At 49.9% G+C, this 19,791-nt stretch overlaps 1 protein-coding gene across 1 annotated transcript in view; it reads right to left on the minus strand.

The window, feature by feature from the left end:
- Window positions 1-17,931, minus strand: part of CNDP2 (carnosine dipeptidase 2) — a 20,560-nt gene extending 2,629 nt beyond the window's left edge. The window contains exons 1-9 of the mRNA XM_046671706.1: window positions 17,875-17,931; window positions 14,965-15,054; window positions 13,490-13,633; window positions 9,670-9,832; window positions 7,110-7,198; window positions 5,315-5,515; window positions 4,084-4,168; window positions 2,923-3,083; window positions 731-895 (exon numbers count right to left, since the gene is read on the minus strand). Of these exons, the coding sequence (XP_046527662.1) occupies window positions 731-895; window positions 2,923-3,083; window positions 4,084-4,168; window positions 5,315-5,515; window positions 7,110-7,198; window positions 9,670-9,832; window positions 13,490-13,633; window positions 14,965-15,024 (1,068 nt within the window). The 5' untranslated portion in view covers window positions 15,025-15,054; window positions 17,875-17,931. The remainder of the gene's footprint in view (window positions 1-730; window positions 896-2,922; window positions 3,084-4,083; window positions 4,169-5,314; window positions 5,516-7,109; window positions 7,199-9,669; window positions 9,833-13,489; window positions 13,634-14,964; window positions 15,055-17,874) is intronic.
- Between the last annotated feature and the right edge of the window lie 1,860 nt (window positions 17,932-19,791).

The following is a 19,791-nucleotide window of genomic DNA, read 5'->3' on the forward strand; positions in this document are numbered from 1 at the left end:
GCTAAACACTGATCTACATAACTGTGCTTGGAGAAAAAGGGATTTTATCAAGAAACAAAATCCAGTTTTATGAAGGTAAAAGGTACTGTTTTATATTCAAGTAATTCACCCTTTAGCAGATGTTTGCAAATAATGATAATATTTAAACCAAGTTTTAAAAGTGTTCCTTGACTTGCTTTATAAAAATCATCGTATCTAGACCAAAAACGGAGCCAGGAGCCAACCCAAAGCCACCTCCTGATGGCAAAATCCCAGCCCTTGGCCTCCCCTCCCTGCAGGAAAGGTCTCGATTCCATCTCTCCACGAAACCCTCCCAGATGAGGGCAAGCCTGGCTGACTTGCGGCCATCAGGATTTGCTCCTTCTGGAATCTTCCCCCTCTGCTCCTCACCATGGCCCAGAGGTGGCTCTTGGATTCTTACCATAAGGTATTTGGCCAAAAGTTAGCATTTGACCTGAAGCCTTAGGATGAAGCCAGAAGTCAGGTCTTGGCATGCCCCAGCAGCGACCAGAGTCACTTCCATGTGATGCTTGCTTATATGGCCTTTATCTTTGATCAGTCTCTGAACTGCTTATTCTAGTAATTACAAGTTGGCAAGAGCCGAGAGGTGGGATGCGCGGGTTTTGGGTTTGTGTTTTCAGCTGTCAGAGCCCTAGTAAAAGCCTTTTGTACTCTGAGTCTCTGTGGGGGTCCGGCAGCCCCCTCCCTGCATCCCTGCGCCCCCACATGCCTGCTTGCTGACAACTTCGGGAGTCATGTTCGGGACAAGCCTGATGGAGAACTTGCCAACCACTTTCCTAGGAATCACGGTCTTGGCCCCCGACCCAGAGAAGGCGCCTTCAATCCCATGGAGGGAGAGTGACGGGTACCGCCATCTGTGCATCAGGATGTCTTTCTGCAAAAAACGACAGAGTGGGTTGGGGACAACACTGTCTGCTTACGGAGGAGAGACGAACATTGCGTGGGAAGTCCTCAGTAGTCACCAGTGGGCCTGGGGAGTCCGCACAACCACAGGAAGGAGGTACAGACCCCAGAAGGCAGGCGGATGGGCTGGCCCCAAATGCGTTCTGGCACCTGCTATGATACACCACAAAGTGGGCTCTGTGCGCTCCAAATGGCCTCAGGTGCGGCATCTCCATGCCTCCCTGCAGCTCTGGACCCTTCAGATTAACAAACTGACTACAAGAGCTGTGGGTTCCTGCCAGCCCTGTAGAATCCACAGAGAAGTCACAGTCCCACACACATCAGAGCTCCTGGAGGGCCACAGGTACCAGAAGCCAGGAGGAAGAGAGAAGCATGGCACAGGCCATCTCTGAATGCTCCTAGGCTCCGGGCTGACAGGTCACAGAACCTGGGGGTAGTTCCCACTGGGAGAGGAAAGCCAGGACCATCCACTGTGTCCTGGGCCCGGTGACCACAGACAAGCACTGTCACCCTCTGCTGAGGGGACTCGCATGAAGCAGCCTCCTGTCTCCCAAGCATTCAATCATACTGCCACCTTTCATGCCCTGCGCATCTAGCAATGGCACAAGACAAGTCAGGAGAGGACACACGGCCACCTGAACGGCCAGCCAGCACAGAGGAACCTTCCAGGGCTCCTGGGGTTCCACAGTAATTCAGCCACCTAATGTGTGGGCTTCTCATTTGTGAACCAAACAGCTCAGTGATATGTAGAAGGGATATCATGGCCCTAAAGCAGACACCCTATATAAAAGCAAACATTAATTTGAAGGCAGCAGACAGGAGGAAACAGAAGTGCGCTGAGCACCCAACTTTTCCCCGACTCGTCCCTTCCCCAGGACTAAGCTCTCCTGGCCCAGGGCATCAGAACCAAGTGACTACTGCCGGGGAGGACCTTTACCCTGCTCCACCTGTGAAATTCTTACTCCATTTGGTCCTGTCGACTCTCTCTGATGCATCCTGAGCTTAAGAAGTGGCCCCACCCGCCTCCCTGGCCCCACAACACGAGCTCAAGGCTCTCTCCCCTGCAGTAGCCTAACTGGTCTCCCACCTCCACTGCCTCAGCTCCAATCCAGCCACCCGCCAACATAATCTGTCCACAGTGAGATCGGATCACTCACCCCTTGACTCAAAAGCAGCCACGTCCGTCATCTTCCAAGAGAACATGCCAACTCCTCGGCAGACCACAGAGGCCTTTACATCAGGCAGTTTCAGTCTTAATCCCATGCCTTACCGAGCTGGCCCTCCTCCACCGCTCGGCCCCTCCTGTCTCCTGCAAGCCCCATTGCAAACAGCGCTCCTCTCTGATGAGGCCTCACCCCTCACAGGCACCCACGCTCCAGACTACCCGAGTGGCCTGGCACATCCTTTTAGTCTTTGCTCGTTTGTCTCCTGGAGGGATGACACTCAAGGGCCAGGCCTGGCAACATTCCTCTTGCATCCCCAGGGCCTGTCATTGCAGTTCAGTTAATGCTGGGTAAACGGAATGTGAACTCACAGCCAGACCTCATAAACCAAGAACTAAACCAAGAGAAAAGTTAGGACACAATTTTCTCCTAACAGTTAAGTAAACATTTTGTGCAAATAGTTTCTACCTTAGCACCTGGCTCTCTTAGGAATGGCTTAAATCATCTCTGCGCCCAGTGGTAAAGAAATAATCCTAAAAACAGAAATAAGAGGAAAGCTATTTGCTACTGTGTTTTCTCTCATATGTTCTCCAGTTCCTAAGTTGTCAAAAGTCAACATTTGACATTTTTAAAAACCTCCCAGCTCCCAGACTGGTGACGGGCTGCCTTCCAGCATCTGTAGCGTCTGATGCCCGAATCTCTGCTAGCATCTCTGGCTCCTTCCCACGGGGGTCCCAGGACAGGGCACGGCATGAGGCCTGGTGGAACGGATAGGTCACACATCACACCAGACCCCAGGTGGGGTGCCAGGCCCCAGATGTGGCCGAGGCAGCACCTTGCAGTCGTGGAGCAGGGTCTTGGTGCCCACGTCCTTGGCGTACTCCTCCAAGTCAAAGTCGATCTTGTCGTAGAGCTCCAGCTCCTCCTCCGTCACGGGGGCCACCGCTTCGCTGATGCCGGGGATGAGGATCCGCCCCCTCCTGTCTATCAAGGAGCCTGGAGGAGAGCAGAGGACCCGCTCAGCGGGTGGGCAGCACAAGGCGAGCTGTGCTTAGCACAGGAGCTTGGGGGCTGGGTGCAGTGTCAGGGAGCCCACGCCACTGCCACCACAGCTGAGCAGGGCCAGGAGTCCTAGCGCAAGAGCTGCCGGGTGACGTCTCCTGAGCATGCAGGATCCCTTGGGCACCGTCCAAGGCCCTGCGCATACCAAGCCATTCAGCTACATCCTAACCACCTGGTGAGTGAGCAGTGCTGTCATCCCATCTTAGGATGAAGAGATTGCCACACAGAAAGGCAGGCGCACAGTCACAGCCCAGCACGCACACCGTGCACCCTTCCAGCATTTCTTTCCTAATGCACATTCCACAAGAAACTAGCTGCTCCCCAGCTGAGGGAAAGCGGAGTGGGACAGAGTAACTCTGGTCCCAGAAATGACATCAGCTCCACATATGGTGGCCATCGTCCACGAGGGAAGGAAATAGGACTTACAAGTCGTGGGGTGAGGCAACAGTTCTGTCCAGCCTTACAGTAGGAGGACGCCAGGCAGAGTGAGCTGTAGTCTCACTCTGAGAGCTGACCACGCAGGAGGCCGCGCTGCGGCCAGAAATAACGTAAAACAGACCGAAGCAGATGCCCTCCAAGAGACGTAACATACAATGGCCTCCAGAGAGAGGACAGTCCTGTGACTCCAGGGGACGGGCCAGACAGGGCCCGATGTGGCCGGGGATGCCGAGTTGGGGCTTGGAGGCGAGGCAGGGTTTAGTGACACAGGGCAGGTGCGAGGAAGATAGAAGGTTTCGAAATGAAGCGTGTGGGTTTTTTAAAAGGAACAGTGAGGAGAGGGAGGAGGGAGGGAAAGACAGAGGCGTAGTTAGGAGGAGACCAACGTGGTTCACGAAGAACGCTGAAACGCACCAAATGCTGATGGCAGCCTGGAAACAGGCCCACGCCAACTGTTCTACCAAATCGCCACATCGTGTCTGAAACCCGGGCTTACCCATCAGTGTAATGAGATCGGTCATGGCCTCGTGCACTGAGCCCCCATACACGCCGGAGTGGAGGTCTCTGTCACTGCACTCCACCTGGAGAGAAACAAAGGCCACTCTATTTGGCTACTTAGTGGGAACTCATTCTTATCACGTGACAATAAATTGAACAAAGAACATTCACAAGACCTGACAACTTTCAGAATCAAAGCTTGCTCCCTCAACGAGCAAAGCAAGGCATTTTCTAAATTAAAGACCTTGGGCAGCAACAACAAAAAATACCCTAGGGAATGCTGAACACAGGCGAGAGCACGCTGCAGGGCAACTCCTCAAGCACTCAGAGCTTTTTCCAGCAGTTTCCCGAAGACCCTGCACCCATCTACTAAAAGGGCAACACCTACCATGACAGACAGCCCACAGGGACCTGGAGCCCGAAGGCTGGGGTCAGATCCAGCCAACAGTGACTAGCTGTGTGACCAGGGTAAGGCTGCTGACTGCTAACACTGACTAGCTGTGTGACCAGGGTAAGGCTGCTGTCCACTCTGGGCCACAGTCTTCTCGCCTGTAAAATGGCCTCATAAGAGCGCTCACCTCACAGCCCCTGCATTCCTGCGCCGGGTTATTTGACAGACATGTAGAACAGTGCCTGGCACAGAGTGATACTCAGTGCAGCAATTATGATCATTTCTAGCACTTTTCAGTCTAGAAAACACTCTCATGTACAGGGTCTAATTTCATCATCAGTCCCCCTGCGTGGCAGCTGCCCCATCCTTATGTGAAGATGAGAAGACCCAGGCTCAGTGGACCAGCCCGTGAGCAGCAGGGTGGTCCCGTGCCGGCCCCTCCTGCCCGTCCCAGTCCCCCAGAGATCACTCCACTGAGCGGTAAGAGCCTAAGGGCCGTCATGCGAACATTTTAACTTTTCAAAGGCAGTCTTTCTAAAACGCTTTGCAAATGTCTGTCTTCTTAAATGGACTAGCGTTTAATCATTCCTCAGTTGCTCCAAGGGAATACTACAGACAATACCATCCTGGCTGGAAGTTGCACGAGACCCTCCTGATGGCCATCAGGCCTGGAGCATCACAGAGGTGGTTTCCGTCCCGCGAGAGCTGGGGCGCTGAGCAGGCTCTGCTTCTCCAGCAAGAGTGGGCCTGCTTCTAGGTACCTGCCTGCTGCAGGCCAGGGAAGAACAGGGGCCCGAGGCTGGGGAAGACACCAGGACACACAGACACCGCACAGTACCTCAATGAAAAAGTAGCAGATGCCCCGGAGCCCGTAAGTGATGCAGGGCTTCTTCTTGCCCAGCCAGTAATTGTCAGAAATGCAGACGTAGTCCACGTCTTTAAAGAAGCCGTCCTTCTGGGCAAAAATCAGCTCGTCCAGGCCCTCGGAGCCCGACTCCTCCATGCCTTCCAGACAGAATCGGATGTTGACAGGAATTTCCTGTGAAAGGAAAAGGGTGTTAGCAGGCGTCCAACTTCCGTGTACTTTTATTTTTTAGAAACAATAGACAGGATGTCACCAAACATTTTGAAACCACAAATTTCAAATACCCGACTTTCTCCAGACCAACCACCCGGGCAGGCTGTGTAACCCGTAGTGACCCTCAGTCCCCAGGTGCTGGACTGTCAGCCACAAGTGTGGCTCCAGTGTAATTACACCCTCACCGTGGTCTCCTTCCAAGGAATTCCACAGCGTAATGTCTCCTATCAGAGGGGTGTCTGCACTCACCCCACACGAATCAGGACTCTCCAGGACACCTGAGCTGCTCTCTCTAAAGTAAAGGCCGTGACACAAACAAAGCCACAGCCTTCATTTGCACCGTTCAGGCCATCACCAGTCACACTAGAGTGAGCGAGAGCCTTCTCCCAATTTGGCAGGTTCTCCAGCACCCCGACTCCACCCTCCACGCACAGAAGTCCCTCTTCCTAAAGCCGCCGCTGTCCAGCTGGCTCCTGCTCTCATTCTTCCAGGTCTCCACAGGGCTGTGCAGTGAAGCAGGTGGCTCCTTCCACAGAGGAGAAAATGAAGCCGCATCTGAGCAAGGTGAGGCCAAAGGTCACAGGCCACTGGAGAGCAGGGCCCCCATGTGGACTCAAGCCTACGGAGCCTTGATCAGAATGGCCCCAGGCAGCACTCTCACTACATACATCGCCTCCCCCTCTTCTGCCCCTAGACTGAAAACTTTCTCCGAGACCTGGGCACGTGGAATAGGTGTACGTGGAGCTGCTCCGGGCAGCCTGCCTTGCACCTGGCCACCCCTCCCCTCGGTCACCCCCAGACCCTGAGGGGCCCTGGAGCAGGGTGAGCCCTCCCAGTCCCGCAGTCAGAGGTTCTGGGCCTTGGCTTCCTTCTGTGCAAAACGACCCCCTGGACCAGAGGGGCCGAGGCTCTTTTCAGACCTACCATTCCACGTTCCGACAAAAATGCTTACCTTGTTATTTTATCACGATACAAGATAAAAAGCAAGATGCAAAAAGTATATGCTATGATCACAATTAGGTTAAAAACAGTTGAAAAGATAAGTAACAAAATGTTTAGTCTCTGAAGGTTGGGATTCTAGGCACCTTTTATCTCTCTACTTTTCTGCATTTTACAAACTTTTGACAAGGGAATACAGTTAAGGAAATACATTTTTAAAAACAAAATTTATTTTTATGAGGATAAAAACCATAGAGAGAATAGGGGGTTTGTCCACATTACAGAGCCACACCTCGTCCTGGAAGCAAGCTCTCTCACAGGTGGTCAAGGACTGAACACTCATTTCACGTGTTGGCTGGATTCCTGCTGAGTCATCAACACTGTGACCTCTGAACAACAGTAAAACGATTACACCTTTCATGTTTCCTAAAGCTGCAAAACAAACCTACAATCTTAAAGCTGACACAACTGTGCTGATATGGTTTTGGAGGAATCCACGTTCTCATATCCCAGTGACCTTTGATCTTTACAGGCTGCTCTGGGAATAGAAAGCCCCTCTTTGTAGTGCTCAGATGGGACCCGGAGAATCAGGTAGAGTCAGACAAGGCGGAAGTACCTGGCTTGTTTTCTGAAAGGCTTCCAGGGCATTGATCCAGCCGGCCACGGGCCCCTTATCATCAGTTGCACCTCTCCCATACAATTTGCCTAGAACAGCAATCAGCAAATTCGTCAAGTTATGATTACCGTGAAATAGAAAGGAGAGCGTATCTCCAAGGAGCATCTGATAACATCTTGGAGCAACCGCACGTGGCTGTCCCAGGACTTTCTCTTCAAATCAGAAGCCCCGTTTTCAGTCTATCAGGAGCCCTGAGTCTCTATCCAAAACTACTGTTGGAATTTACCAGAGAATTTGCCATAATCTAACAGCAAGCCATGTGGATGCTTCCAGTTTCCCTCCCCCTCCTTGGGGGACGCAGTCCAGCCAGTGCCAGCATTCCTGCTGACTCAGGGCACGGGCTGCCGACCCAGCTCCAAGACATCGGTACCAGTTGACCTAGTTCATTAAAATCCATTTCCATAGCCAGCTGGAGGCAATAAGGGTGGGAAGCTCAGTCATATGTAGGAATGACAACGCACCATTATCAAAAGGGAATTACAAATCTCACCCCATCCCAACTGTGACACCTAATTTGATAAAGAATAAAACTTATGTTTCTTATTTATTTCTCTAGGTTATTACTTTGAAACGGTAAGGACAAGATATTGCTTCTTTTCAGCGTAATTAGTCACAGAACCTCCCCTCCACACACTTGCTGTGGGACCTCTTACGAAGGCGGGTGTCTGGGCTGGGTACTGGTCGCCAGAAACAACTGGACAAGCAAGCCGGGACCCTCCTGTGGGTCCCCTGTCACGTGATGCAGAGCACAGCCCAAGGGAGACCAGGGCAGGAGAAGGACAGAATCCTGGCCATCACGTTCTCAGGGCTTGGCTTCTCTCTGGACCTTGGTCTGTCCTGGCCAGTCCACTGGTTTTCTCATTCTTAGCCTGTTTTTAATGTCTGGCAGTTTCAACATGACCTATCCCAAAGTAGTAGAGGCTTAAATACTCAAATACATCATCGCCTTGGGAATCTCCTTTCATAAACGAGATGCACTTTTCACAAAAGCTAAAGAGCTCGTCTAAAAAGCATCCTTGCTCCTGTGACAAACACTGACTAACTAGGGGGTGCCAGAACTGTGCTGGACAGAGGGGCTCAAAGACAAGAGCAGTGCTCTCCAGACCCCAGACCCCAACAAAGAGAGACAGCAGGCCGTCAGACGTTAGCAAGGGAGCTCATCTGCCGTACGAGGAGTTACTCCAGCTTCACCCAAGCCCAGTCTACCAAGGGTGTCTGTCTGTCTGTCTGGGATCGGGGAAGGGCTGAGCAGAGGGTGTGGGGTAGAAGAGCTGGCGCAGAAGCAGGTGTCCACATGGCACGGGGGGAGTAACAAGTGGGAGACAAGACCGGGAGGAAGGAGAGCAGTGTCAAGTAGAGACACAGCACGTTGAGGTCACCATGGGGCAGGACAGAGAGGGCACAGAAACGAACTTCAACAAGCAGTGGAAGGGCCCTCAATGGGGGAAGAGCGGTGGCTGGCAGAGAGGGCCTGGCAGGGACTGGGGGCTGCAGGGGCGGGGATGAGGGACCAGGATGAAAACCTCCAGGTTTCTGGTGCAGGTGGTGGGGCAGATGGCGGGGCCATTCGGAGACGGTAAGAGAGGACAAGGAGGAGGGCAGGCTGGAGAGCGAAGACACAGAATTCTGTTCCAGACAGGGGCGAGCGGAAGGACCCAGCAGATATGTGGGTCTGACGCTCCAGAGGAGCCTGGTGCCCACGGAGGGTTAGTTCTCCGACTGACGGTAAGTCAGCAGGTGCACTGGGAGGACGACTGTGGTGTGGAGCTGAATTTCCTCACAGACGTTGCTTTCAGTACAAAGCTTCCTCGATTGTGCACAGTAATGAACACAACTGAGCCCGAACAGAAAACATATCCAGTCAGAAGGACCTTAGTTAAAGACAGTCTGCACTTAGCCTGAGGAGTGAGGTAGAGACGAAGTGGCTGCTTCATCTGGCCGAAGACGGCCAAGCATGGAAACGTGAAAATTCAGAAGTGAAGGCGGGAGGAGCCTTTATGGCAGAAGGGGCGGGAAGAACAGCGGTCAGCCCGAGGCGAGTGCTTGATGGAGAGGCTGAGGCGCCCGAGGGCCTGGCCTGGGAGGCACCACGATACCACTGGGGGACAGCGGTGCGGGAACACGGCGCTTCCCGCATTTCCTGGAGTGCAGCTGCCGAAACCCACCACGGACTCCACCACGGACAGCAGGGGCTCGCGCAGGGTCTGAGGCTGCACAGCCCCAATTCAGAACTTGTTTCTGAGAAAGTGCCAGCAGTGGAGGGAAGCCTAGCAGACCCCAGGCCACAAAGACCTTGTTTCCACGAGGAACGCAAGGCTTTCTGTGTTTCAATGACTGGTGCACATGCAAGAAACTTCCAGAACTCAACTTCTAGATTATCTAAAAATGACTTGTTCTGGAAAGAGAACCACCAGGGCTGTCAGTGATCTCCCTAAGGCAAAGGAGGAGAGCTGCTTTCCAGATGTTACACGTCCTTTTCCGCTGGGAAAGTGCCCCTTACCGTCTCGTTCTGTCAAGGTGAAGGGCTCACTGTCCCAGCCGTCCTCGAGAGCTGCCGGCTGCACGTCCAGATGGCCATAAACACACACCGTTTTCTTCTGTGGGTTGGAGCCCAGTTTGCCAAGTAAAATGGGAGGAAGTGGTATCTCCGAGCCATCAGGAAGCTAAGAGCCGAGAGGGAAGCAATCAAGGCAGCCTTTGTTTAAAAAATCCTGGGTTCACAGCAGATATTATTAAAATACCTTGGGTGTTCTTATCTGTTCTCATCAATTACCCTCTATGGTAGAGTTTCAGACTATATTGTTCAACTGAGTCATTAATTAACAAGAATTAACTCTCCTATAATCCAGAGCACATAGGCTGAATTATGCTTACGAACCACAGGCAGTTTCATAAATTTTTAAAGGCTGATTTTTTTGTTTAACTTTTATGTAACAAAACATTACGAAGGCTAAGTTTGGGATGCAGCTTAGTTGATTACTTTCTAAAATAATGGATAAAAACTACCACAATCTTAAAGCAGAAGGTATATTTTTGAACTTCTGTATATAGATTACAACTCTGCAGAGAAAGGGCCACGGCTGAGGATATAAAGAAGTATCATTCACAGCAGCCGTACGAAATCAAGCAGTGACAGGTGGTACTCCTGAGTTGTCTCCCAAAGGCCTTATCGGTCTCCCACAATCCCGTACAAATGTGTATTAATCACTCTCTCTCTTTATCTAGAGTAGAACTGCAGGTATTCGAAGGCCCATCAGTGTCAACCCTCACAGCAAACTCAGGTCTTCCCCAACTTTCACATCAACTCGACATCTCCACCTTTGAACGCAAACCACAGCCTGTGCAGGCCGTGCAGAACACCCTACACCCTGTACCTACTCTCCCGGTTCCTACAGTCTAGCAGGAACACCCCGTGCTCACTATAAAGTGCCACAAATGGCAGGGGAGGGAGAGAAGTGTGTCCTTTTGTTTTGGCTGGAGGAATAAGGATTATTTATATTAGAACCATCACGCACTTAGGTATTAGTCTAGTTACTAGAAAATACTCTTTATGAAACTATACACTAATAAACGTAATATACAAACTAAATTGGTAATGAAGTGAAACTAATGATTTACAATCAAAGGTAAAATGAGCAGCAACTAAAAATGACAAGCAAATCAGGACAACACCGGTGACAGGCTGATAAATGTGTCCTTCCCCAACACCCAGGGGCTCTGAGCATCTCTGAGCATCCACGTACATTAGGGAACACGCCAGGCTGCACAATTCTTGCAGGATACAGGATTTATCTTTCTAGTAAACTCTACTCATAAATTCTCAACTTAAGGAACTCTTGGTAGCCCCACAGCTACCCATACGCAGCCCTTGGAGGATGGCCTGTTGGCCCCAGACTACAAAGAATGGTTCCTTAGATTCACTGGCCTGATCACATATGACATGTGGGACTACAGTCACAGCCGGCCCTCAGCTTGCCTCAGGAGGAAAATGATTTGTAAATGACAACAGGTTTTCTCCAAATAAATTTCTACTCAACATAGCTCCTCTGAAATACTTTACACTTTTCTAAGAAGCCATTTGGGCCCATAGGTAAATTTGTACTGAAATTCATGCTGCAAATTGCAAATCTCTCTCTGGGTATTCCTATCTACTCCGACATTACAGAATAAAGTCTGGCTGAGAAGCAAAGTCAAGTGTTTACAGGGATAACATATGATCCTCCGCTAGAGCCTCTCTCTGGGTGGAAGTCTTCGCCAAGGATACCACATTTCTCCCTCCTTTCTGCCCCATTCCCACGACCACCACCCTAATCCAGCTCCCAGCCCTTGCCTCACTGAACAAGCACTCAGTGGGCCCTACTCCCCCCTGCACATTGTTAACGTCTTCCCTTATGTCACTTCTTGGCTCAACAGGCATGACTGTCCTATTTCCTGAGCTCCTCTGCCTGGAGGGCAGGCTCTCCCAGACCTACACGCCAGGCACCCTTTCTATCCTACTGCCGGGGGCAGGGGCTGGAAGCAGACAGGCCCAGCTTGATGTCTCCTGCCCTGGCCTTGGTAGTGAGGCCCAATACCAAATAGCCCCAAATTAGCCTTTCCCACAGTCAGCGCCTGCCCCGAGCCTCACCCACCAGGGACCTGTGCTCCAACATCCGTGAGTAGGACCTGGAACTGCCAACATCGTCTTTCCTCTGTAAGCCTGAAAGTATTCTAGCTTCTGCATGTACGTGTGATGACATCCAACTCTACCTCCACACCTGCCCCAAGTCATCACTGCTTCCTAAAAAACACACCACTGCTGCCAAATGAAGTGATGGGAAGAGGAGCTTGACATGGCAGCCCCCCACACCACGAGGACCGCTGCAGAACTCTTCCAACAGTGATGACAGCTGTCAATTCCTTGATAAAAAAAGAACTGGTGTAATGTAATTCAAAACAGTGTGGTAGTCATTTTAGTCTTTTGTGGAAGGCCCTTTCCTAAGAACTGCACATTATGTTAAATAGAATAAGTCTATTGTAATGCAACAACACTTAAAAATTATTTACCACCTAGGTTTTCTTTAATACACAGTCATGCACCGCATAACGACATTTCGGTTAACAAAGGACCTCACATACGACAGTGGTCCCGTAAGATTAGTACCATACAGCCTAGGTGTGTAGTAGGCTATGCCACCCAGGTTTGTGTAAGTGCACACTATGATGTTCACACAATGACAAAACTGCCTAAGCACACTTTTCTCAGAACGCGTCCCCGTCACTAAGCCATGCATGACTGTATTAGGAAAAAAGGGAGGGGGAGCAAGTCAAGAATGCTCCTAAAACAAAAGACTACAAAGAAACCTGGTTTATTCTCTCATGAGGGGGGGAAGAGCTGGGAAGCTGTAATGTATCTTACCTAACTAATCTTAAGTCAACTATTAAATTTGTCGTCAGAAGAAATCTCAAACAAATAACACTGGACTGGGAATCAGGAGGCCCAGGTTTTAATCTCCTTTGCCACGAAGACTGTGGGTTCTCAGTGGAGACAGAGCCCACCTGGGCCTCCGAGTTCTTCCATTTATGAAAAGAGCAGACTGGGCTGAATGTCCACACGTAAAATCCCAAGACTATGATTTCAACTGACACTTAAATCATCTGGCAAGAGAACTGAGACAAGGCAAACCCGGTCACACCCCACAATATAAAAGAATATCACAAGGTTTCAAAATATATGGTATGAAACATGTAATTAACCTGAGACTGAAATTGAAACTAGAAGAGTAGAATAATGCACCGTGAAATGAAACTGTTCATTTCAGTTAGGAAGAAAATACACCAGTTTCATAAGTCAGAATCCTGCATTAAAATGCAACTGAGCCCCCAGCCCCACACACCAAGCAGCTTTTCTGGCAGCCAAGTCATGAAGAAGTGCTATTTCTACCGAGTGGGATGCTAGCGACAGAGTGCGGTGCAAGTGGGAGTCTTCACTGTTTTCACATCTACGTGGATAGAGTGCACCTTCCTAGTTTGAAAGCTGACTCATTTCTGGGGGAAAGGTCAGCAATTTTCTAAGAATGGCCATTATGTTAATTTGTTCTCGAGTAACTCAACAGGTCTCCTTCCTGGAGAAAAATGCCGAGTATCATGAAAGCTTTCTTCTGATCCAACTGAAGAAATCACACAGACTTTAGTACCCAAATCAGGCCTTTTTTGTTTGCTTTAATGACAAGCAGGTTATTGGAAGCAAAAGATGGTTTGAATGTGCTGAGCCCTGTCAACTCCTCAGGTAGAGTCTGCTCACTCGTGGTTCTGCAGCGCGGAGAACACCAGACTCATACCTTCTGCTTCCCAATATCCACCAGCTCCACGGAGCCGCCCAGCTGCTTGATGTCCGCAGCGGCCACTTCCATCATCCTTCTGATCTCCCCTCTCTTCTCGGGCCACGCAGAGATGCTCTGGATGGCCACCCACTCTGCAAGTTTCTGTTTGTGGGGAATAAGCAAAAGGGGATTCTGAAAAGCTGCTCCTTAAGGAAGAAAGGTGTTCATAATTGTGCCAGGTTTTGAGCACCCAAAGTTGACTTGCTCTCTGTGGTCACTCCATTTTGAACATGTTGACTAGATGTACAAGAGTTTCATCACTTTCCTTTTTGTTTAAGATTTAAAAAAACCATTTGTCATGACCCTGTACCAAGAACTGCAGCATAACAGAAAAATGTCAGAATGTGTACTTTAACCATTAAGTATGAGGTGAATGTAAAATGTAGAAAGTTCCATAAATATGTTCATGTCTGAATCTAACAAAATTACAACAGAAAGATACAGAAAATACTCAACATTTCCACTGTCCAAGTTACCTCATTTATCATCCTGACAACAGCCAAGTTCTCTAACGTACAATTTTTAGAATGAGAACTCTGAAATGTGTCTACCAAGTACAACTTTAAAGCATCATCGTTTAAGTTAATGTCAAGGAACAGATATATAACATTACTGAATCATTTAAAAAATACTAAATGCAAAATAGTTCTTTAATCTATATCTGCCACAAGAAAATGTAGATGAAGATTAAACAAAAATCTCAGATTAGCTCTGATATTTCTAGAAACAGATACTAAGACTTTCTGTCAAAAGGCAAAAGTGTAAATTATGTATCATAGTGAAGGGGGAGAGGGACGATCTCTCGGCTAGATATACACATATAGATGTATAGTTACCATTTTTTCTGTGGTGAGAACACTTAAGATCTACTCTCTTAGCAACTTTCAAATAAACAACTACAGTATTATTAACTACAGTCACCAGGCTGCAGGTTAGATCCCCAGAACTTACTCACCTTATAACTGAAAATTTGTACCCTTTGACTAACATCCCCCCTTTGCTCCCAGCCCCAGTCCCTGGCAACCACCATTCTATTCTCTGCTTCTGTGAGTGCAACTTTTTTAGACATATAAGTGAGATCATACAGTGTCTGTCTTTCTCTGTGTAGACAATATATATATATTTTCTTTTTTAGTGAGGCAGATTGGCCCTGAGCTAACGTCTGTGGCAATCTTCCTCTCTTTTGTACGTGGGATGCCACCACAGCGTGGCTTGATAAGTGGTGTAGGTCTGCACCCAGGATGGGAACCTGCCAACCTGGGGCCGCTGAAGCACAGCACGTGAACATAACCACTACACCACCAGGCCAGCCCCTAGACAATATTTTTAATACTTGATTTAAATGGCATAATTCATATTAGTTTCTTGAATTTCTCTGAGCTCCATAGGATTAAACCAAACTTTAATGTTTCCTAGAACAAATATTCCCTTACCTTAACATAGCGATCCTGATTGTCATCAACATACTTAAACAGGGTAGTGAGGACTGACATCTTTCAGCTGGACCACAGACCTTGGAGATTCTTGGAAGGAAGAACAATCCGTCAGTCCTGCCTCTAGATCAGCCGACTGAACTAACTGAGCGAAGGGCTCAGAAGGCACTTGTTCAGGATCATAAACTGCTGCTCCGCCCTCGAGCCAGCATTGCAAGAACGCAGTCATCACGAGGATTCCAGGAAGTGACTGCAGAGGCAGAGACAAAAGCTCTGGGGAGCAGTTAGAGGCTCTGGTTGACCTCCCATTCTTTTTTAGGAGGTAAACGCACCCCAAATTGTGTCAAAATGGCAGGTAACTAAAGGAAGGGCCTGGGTTGAAGAAAATCTGATGAAAATTAAAAGTAGGTATTTCCCAGCAACACTGATCTATTGGCACTTAATTCTTTTTGGAAAAATTTTTTTTATTTTACTCTCTTAAAGCACACAGAGAACTTCCCACTTACTATGACCAGACAGGAAAGAATCACTTCAAGGATCTCAACAAAAATGTCACAATCTATCTCTTATGGCTCCAAACACAAACAGAGCAAACAAAGCCCAAGGAGAGGGAGATAAATTCTGTTTAAGAAAGTTGATAATCTGAGTCCAGAAACAGCCAAAGGCAACAAACGAAACCTTCACAAAGGCCTGATTAGGATAAAGAAACTTCCATCTAACGAACAGCCTCCCCAGTGAGTGCATTTTCTGACCCCCAGTTTCTCATGTGTGAGACCCAGCACGTTCCACTCTGCCTTACAAATACAGGGGAAAAGAAATCATGTGACTGATCATCTTTAAAAACTGGAATGAATACGAAACAAAAACGACTCTGGTATTGGGGCTTTCAAAATGGATTCTGTCCCCTTCCTTGAACTGACAATTCCGATGCCATCAAATGGCAAGACTCAAACGTCAGCAATAGTTGAAAAGAGCTCAGTTATCCCACGGGGTATGAAGTATTTCAGAACTGCAGCTGTAGAGTGACAAGATCCTACCACATCTAGAGAGTTCTGAAGTGGGATGCCAGGCAAATGCCTGTGTATTGACACACTGTAGTTAAATAGCATTTTTTTTTCTTGGTATAGGATTCCAAAATAATTTCTAAACAGAGGAGTGACTGTATCCCCTGTGCTACGAAGCGTGACAGCTGTTGAGCAGAATGAGGAAGTTAACCCAGCCATGCAGTGTGAGTTCGCTAAGGCTGGGCGATCAAATCAAACCGCTGAGCTCTCAGCGCTTCCTTCCTCCTCTTCAAACACCCACAACGGAGCATAAAATATTTACTAACTTCCTAGCCAACTCAGATGGTTTCAGCTGAGGCTCTTATCTGAAGGAGCCCAGTAAGACGGCCCATAACCGCTGTAGAGGTATTTCATGGGCGTTAATTAGTCAAATTTTCATCGTTCTATCACCAGAAATGTAAACAAGGAAGCTGTCTAGGACAATTTGCTACAGCGGGTACTGTTATTTGGGTTCCTGGTCTCTAAGTACCACAAACCTCGCTCACAGTGGTATATTCTCACTAATATTATGTTCTTTGCAGCCAAATTAACCAATGACCTTCCAATAAAGTCACTCAAAGATGTAACTATTTAAGTTGCACCTTTCACCAAAGGCGAGTAAACAGCCACCAGACCGTTCAGCCTTTCATGGCAACCCACCAAGGCTGGCTAAAAAGCAACTCCTCTGAACTACCAATCCAGCCCGAGCAGGTTAGGCCAGGTCCATTGTCTTCCCCCCACTCACAGTTCCGTTATTCCCCACCCCCCCATCCCCACTACCAAAGCCATTAAATGGGACCACTTCTGTATGCTCTGCTGAACCTCCTTTGTTAAGGTAAAAGCGCCAGGTTGGAGTGAACGCAAGCAAACATTAACTACCCTTTCAAAATAAATGCCATCTTCACTTCCCTCTTGAAATTTAACGTTCCTGGGGACTAACATAACTTCAACAGTGAAACAAGTGAGAGGGGAAGGAGAAACGACACTGGTGGCACCTGGAAACATCTCCCAACACCTACAAATGACTCTTAGCTCTGAGTGTCCCAATCCTTGTCCCTCATTAATTCAAGGCATATATTAAACACCTGAATCACGGCTTCAAACCTTTGTAAAAACCACTAAAACAGGGGCAGGAACCTCCAATAGGCCCAATCTAGAGCTTCCTCCCAAACATACAGTTCTACAAACTCCTCTCTCGCTACTGCTCCCTGTAAACATCAGCGACAGCAAAGGCTCACGTGAGGAGACGGCCCGAGACAGGCCCTCCACCTCGTTGCACGGCGTCCGCACCAGGATGACCGCCCCGCATCCCATCTCGGCGGTGCGGGGGCGCCGGCGGCCCGGGGTCTCAGCCGACCCGGGACCACGATCACCTCCGTCTACCGACGAGGAAACCGAGGCCGATGGAACGACTCACGCGCCAGGTGCAACCTCCTAGCCTTCCACGCTGGCGGGAGCTAGAGACCCCCGACCCCGGGCCCTCTGACCCGGGCCCAGGCCGCCCAACCCGAAGCCTCCGCCAGAGGGATCTGTGGGCGAGAAAGGCTCAGCTTGCTGCGGGCCTGGGCGGAGGGAGCGTGCGGACTGCCCGGTGCTCGGCGTGTCCTGCCCGCCGCCCGCGAAGCCCCGGATCCCGTGGGACACGCTCTTTTCCTGTCACTGCTGGCCACGCGGACCGGACAGCGGTTCCCCTCGGGGCCGCCGACCTCGGCCGCCGCCCACGCCCGGCCTCCGCTGCTCCCACTGGCTGCGGCCCGGAGCCCGACGCTCCCGGCCACGGCCCCGTTCCCACACGCCCAGGCGCGACCGCCGCCGCCCCCCGGGGCCTCCCCGGCCCGGTCCGGCCCAGCCGGAGAGAGCCGCTTACCCGCAGACAGCCGCCGCGCCGGTTCCGCACCACGTGCCCGGTCACGCCCCTCCTGCGCGGGCCCGCCCCGCCCCCCAATCCCGGCCTCGTCTGGAGAGCCGACGTCGCCCCGCCCCCGCCGTCCCGCCCACCAATCCCGGACCGCGTCCTCTTGCCGGCGTCGCCCCGCCCCCCCGCCGCCTGGTCCACCAACCTCTGGTCTCGGCCACAGAGCTGCGTGGTCCCGTCCCCCGCCGTCCCGCCGACCAATCCCCGACCTCGTCCGGAGAGCCGCCTTCGCCCCGCCCCCGCCGTCGTCCTGTCCACAAATCCCCATTTTCTGCTGGGGGGCCGGCGTCGCCCCGCCCCGTCGTCGCCCCGCCCCTCCGCGGCCCCCGGCGCATTCCGGTGCAGAGACCTCGGGGAGACACGGCTCTTCCCGCTGGCTCTGACTTGGTGTCTCCGGTGGGGTCGGAGAGGGGGCCTGCCATGCGGTTCTGACGAAGTGGGGAGCCCACACCGCCTCTGAGCCCTCAGATTTTGGGGGAGCCCCCATCCCCGCAGGCTCCTGAGTGGTTCATGTTTTGCTGGTCGCTCACGTCTCCGGTTGACGTGGATTTGGCGCTTTATTCCCAAAGCCTTCATTAGCACCATGATATATTTTAGTATGTAAGTCTAATAATCCTAGGAATTAATGAAGAAAGTAGACTCATCATTTACTTATTGTCCGCTAACTTACCTTTTTAATCCTTACAATGGTCCTTGGGGGTAATGATTCTCTCCCTTAAAGTATTCCCAAAAGGATTTGGCAAAACTTGTGCGGTAATGTCGACCTTTAGGACCGAAAGGGAAGTGGTTCAACCAGCACAGTGGAGTTTATTTTATTCGAGAATAGCAGAGGAACTGCAATTTGGGACACGCAAACCGTGGGGAACAGACCCATCGGCAAGTGGAGAACAAAGCAGAGGAGCAGTCTTTTATAGAGGAAAGGGGGAGGTGGGCGGGGCGTTCTTGAAGGAAAGCTCATTGGAGGAGAGTGAGAGCGCCGGGTTGTGGCAGCTTCTCATTGGCTGGGCTGGTGCCGGGCGCAGAGAAGATCTCTTCCTCCCGATGGGGTGGGTAGAGTAAGCTTTGATGAGTGGTACCTGCAAGAGCGCTCTCTCTTCAGGGCTTCCTGACTCCGTTTTGAAAGAGGTTTTAACTTTACTGCTTTTCACATGGTCCATATCCTTTGTTTTTTTTTTTAATAGCTGGAAAGGATGTAATTTCCCACATCCAGTAAATATTTTAAAATAAATTTATGTCCCCCTGAAATCTTACATGGTTAATTTCCCCTTGGAAATTCTGTCGCCATCCATATCCTTATTTATGATCCTGTCATCCTTTTCTGCTAAGGAATATATATAAAAATTTAAATTAGTATTTACTTTCCTATAACTAGAAAGCTGTGTTAAAATTTTTCCTCTAGGGGCTGGCCCCATGGCCGAGTGGTTAAGTTCGTGCGCTCTGCTGCAGGTGGCCCAGTGTTTCGTTGGTTCGAATCCTGGGTGCGGACATGGCACTGCTCATCAAGCCACGCTGAGGCAGCGTCCCACATGCCACAACTAGAAGGACCCACAATGAAGAATATACAACTATATACTGGGGGGCTTTGGGGAGAAAAAAAAATTTTTTCTTCTGGATTAAATTCTCATTGCAATGATTATTGATTGATAAAAACCACCTAAATATGTTACACATTTTGGTGACTTTTTAGATGTTAAAAGTAATTTATTGGAAATGTATCCTTCAATGATATTTATTGGGCTTTTAAAACAATTAGTTCAGGTATCTTTAAACGAGATTATTGCTGGAATGAGACAGGGTTCAGAGAAAAAAGACAGCAAAAAAAATGAGATTTAGAGTAAAATCCATAACGCATTGCCCATTAAGTTTATT

This window comes from Equus quagga, chromosome 9 (genome assembly GCF_021613505.1).
Source record: "Equus quagga isolate Etosha38 chromosome 9, UCLA_HA_Equagga_1.0, whole genome shotgun sequence".
In the NCBI taxonomy this organism is placed as follows: Eukaryota; Metazoa; Chordata; class Mammalia; order Perissodactyla; family Equidae; genus Equus; species Equus quagga.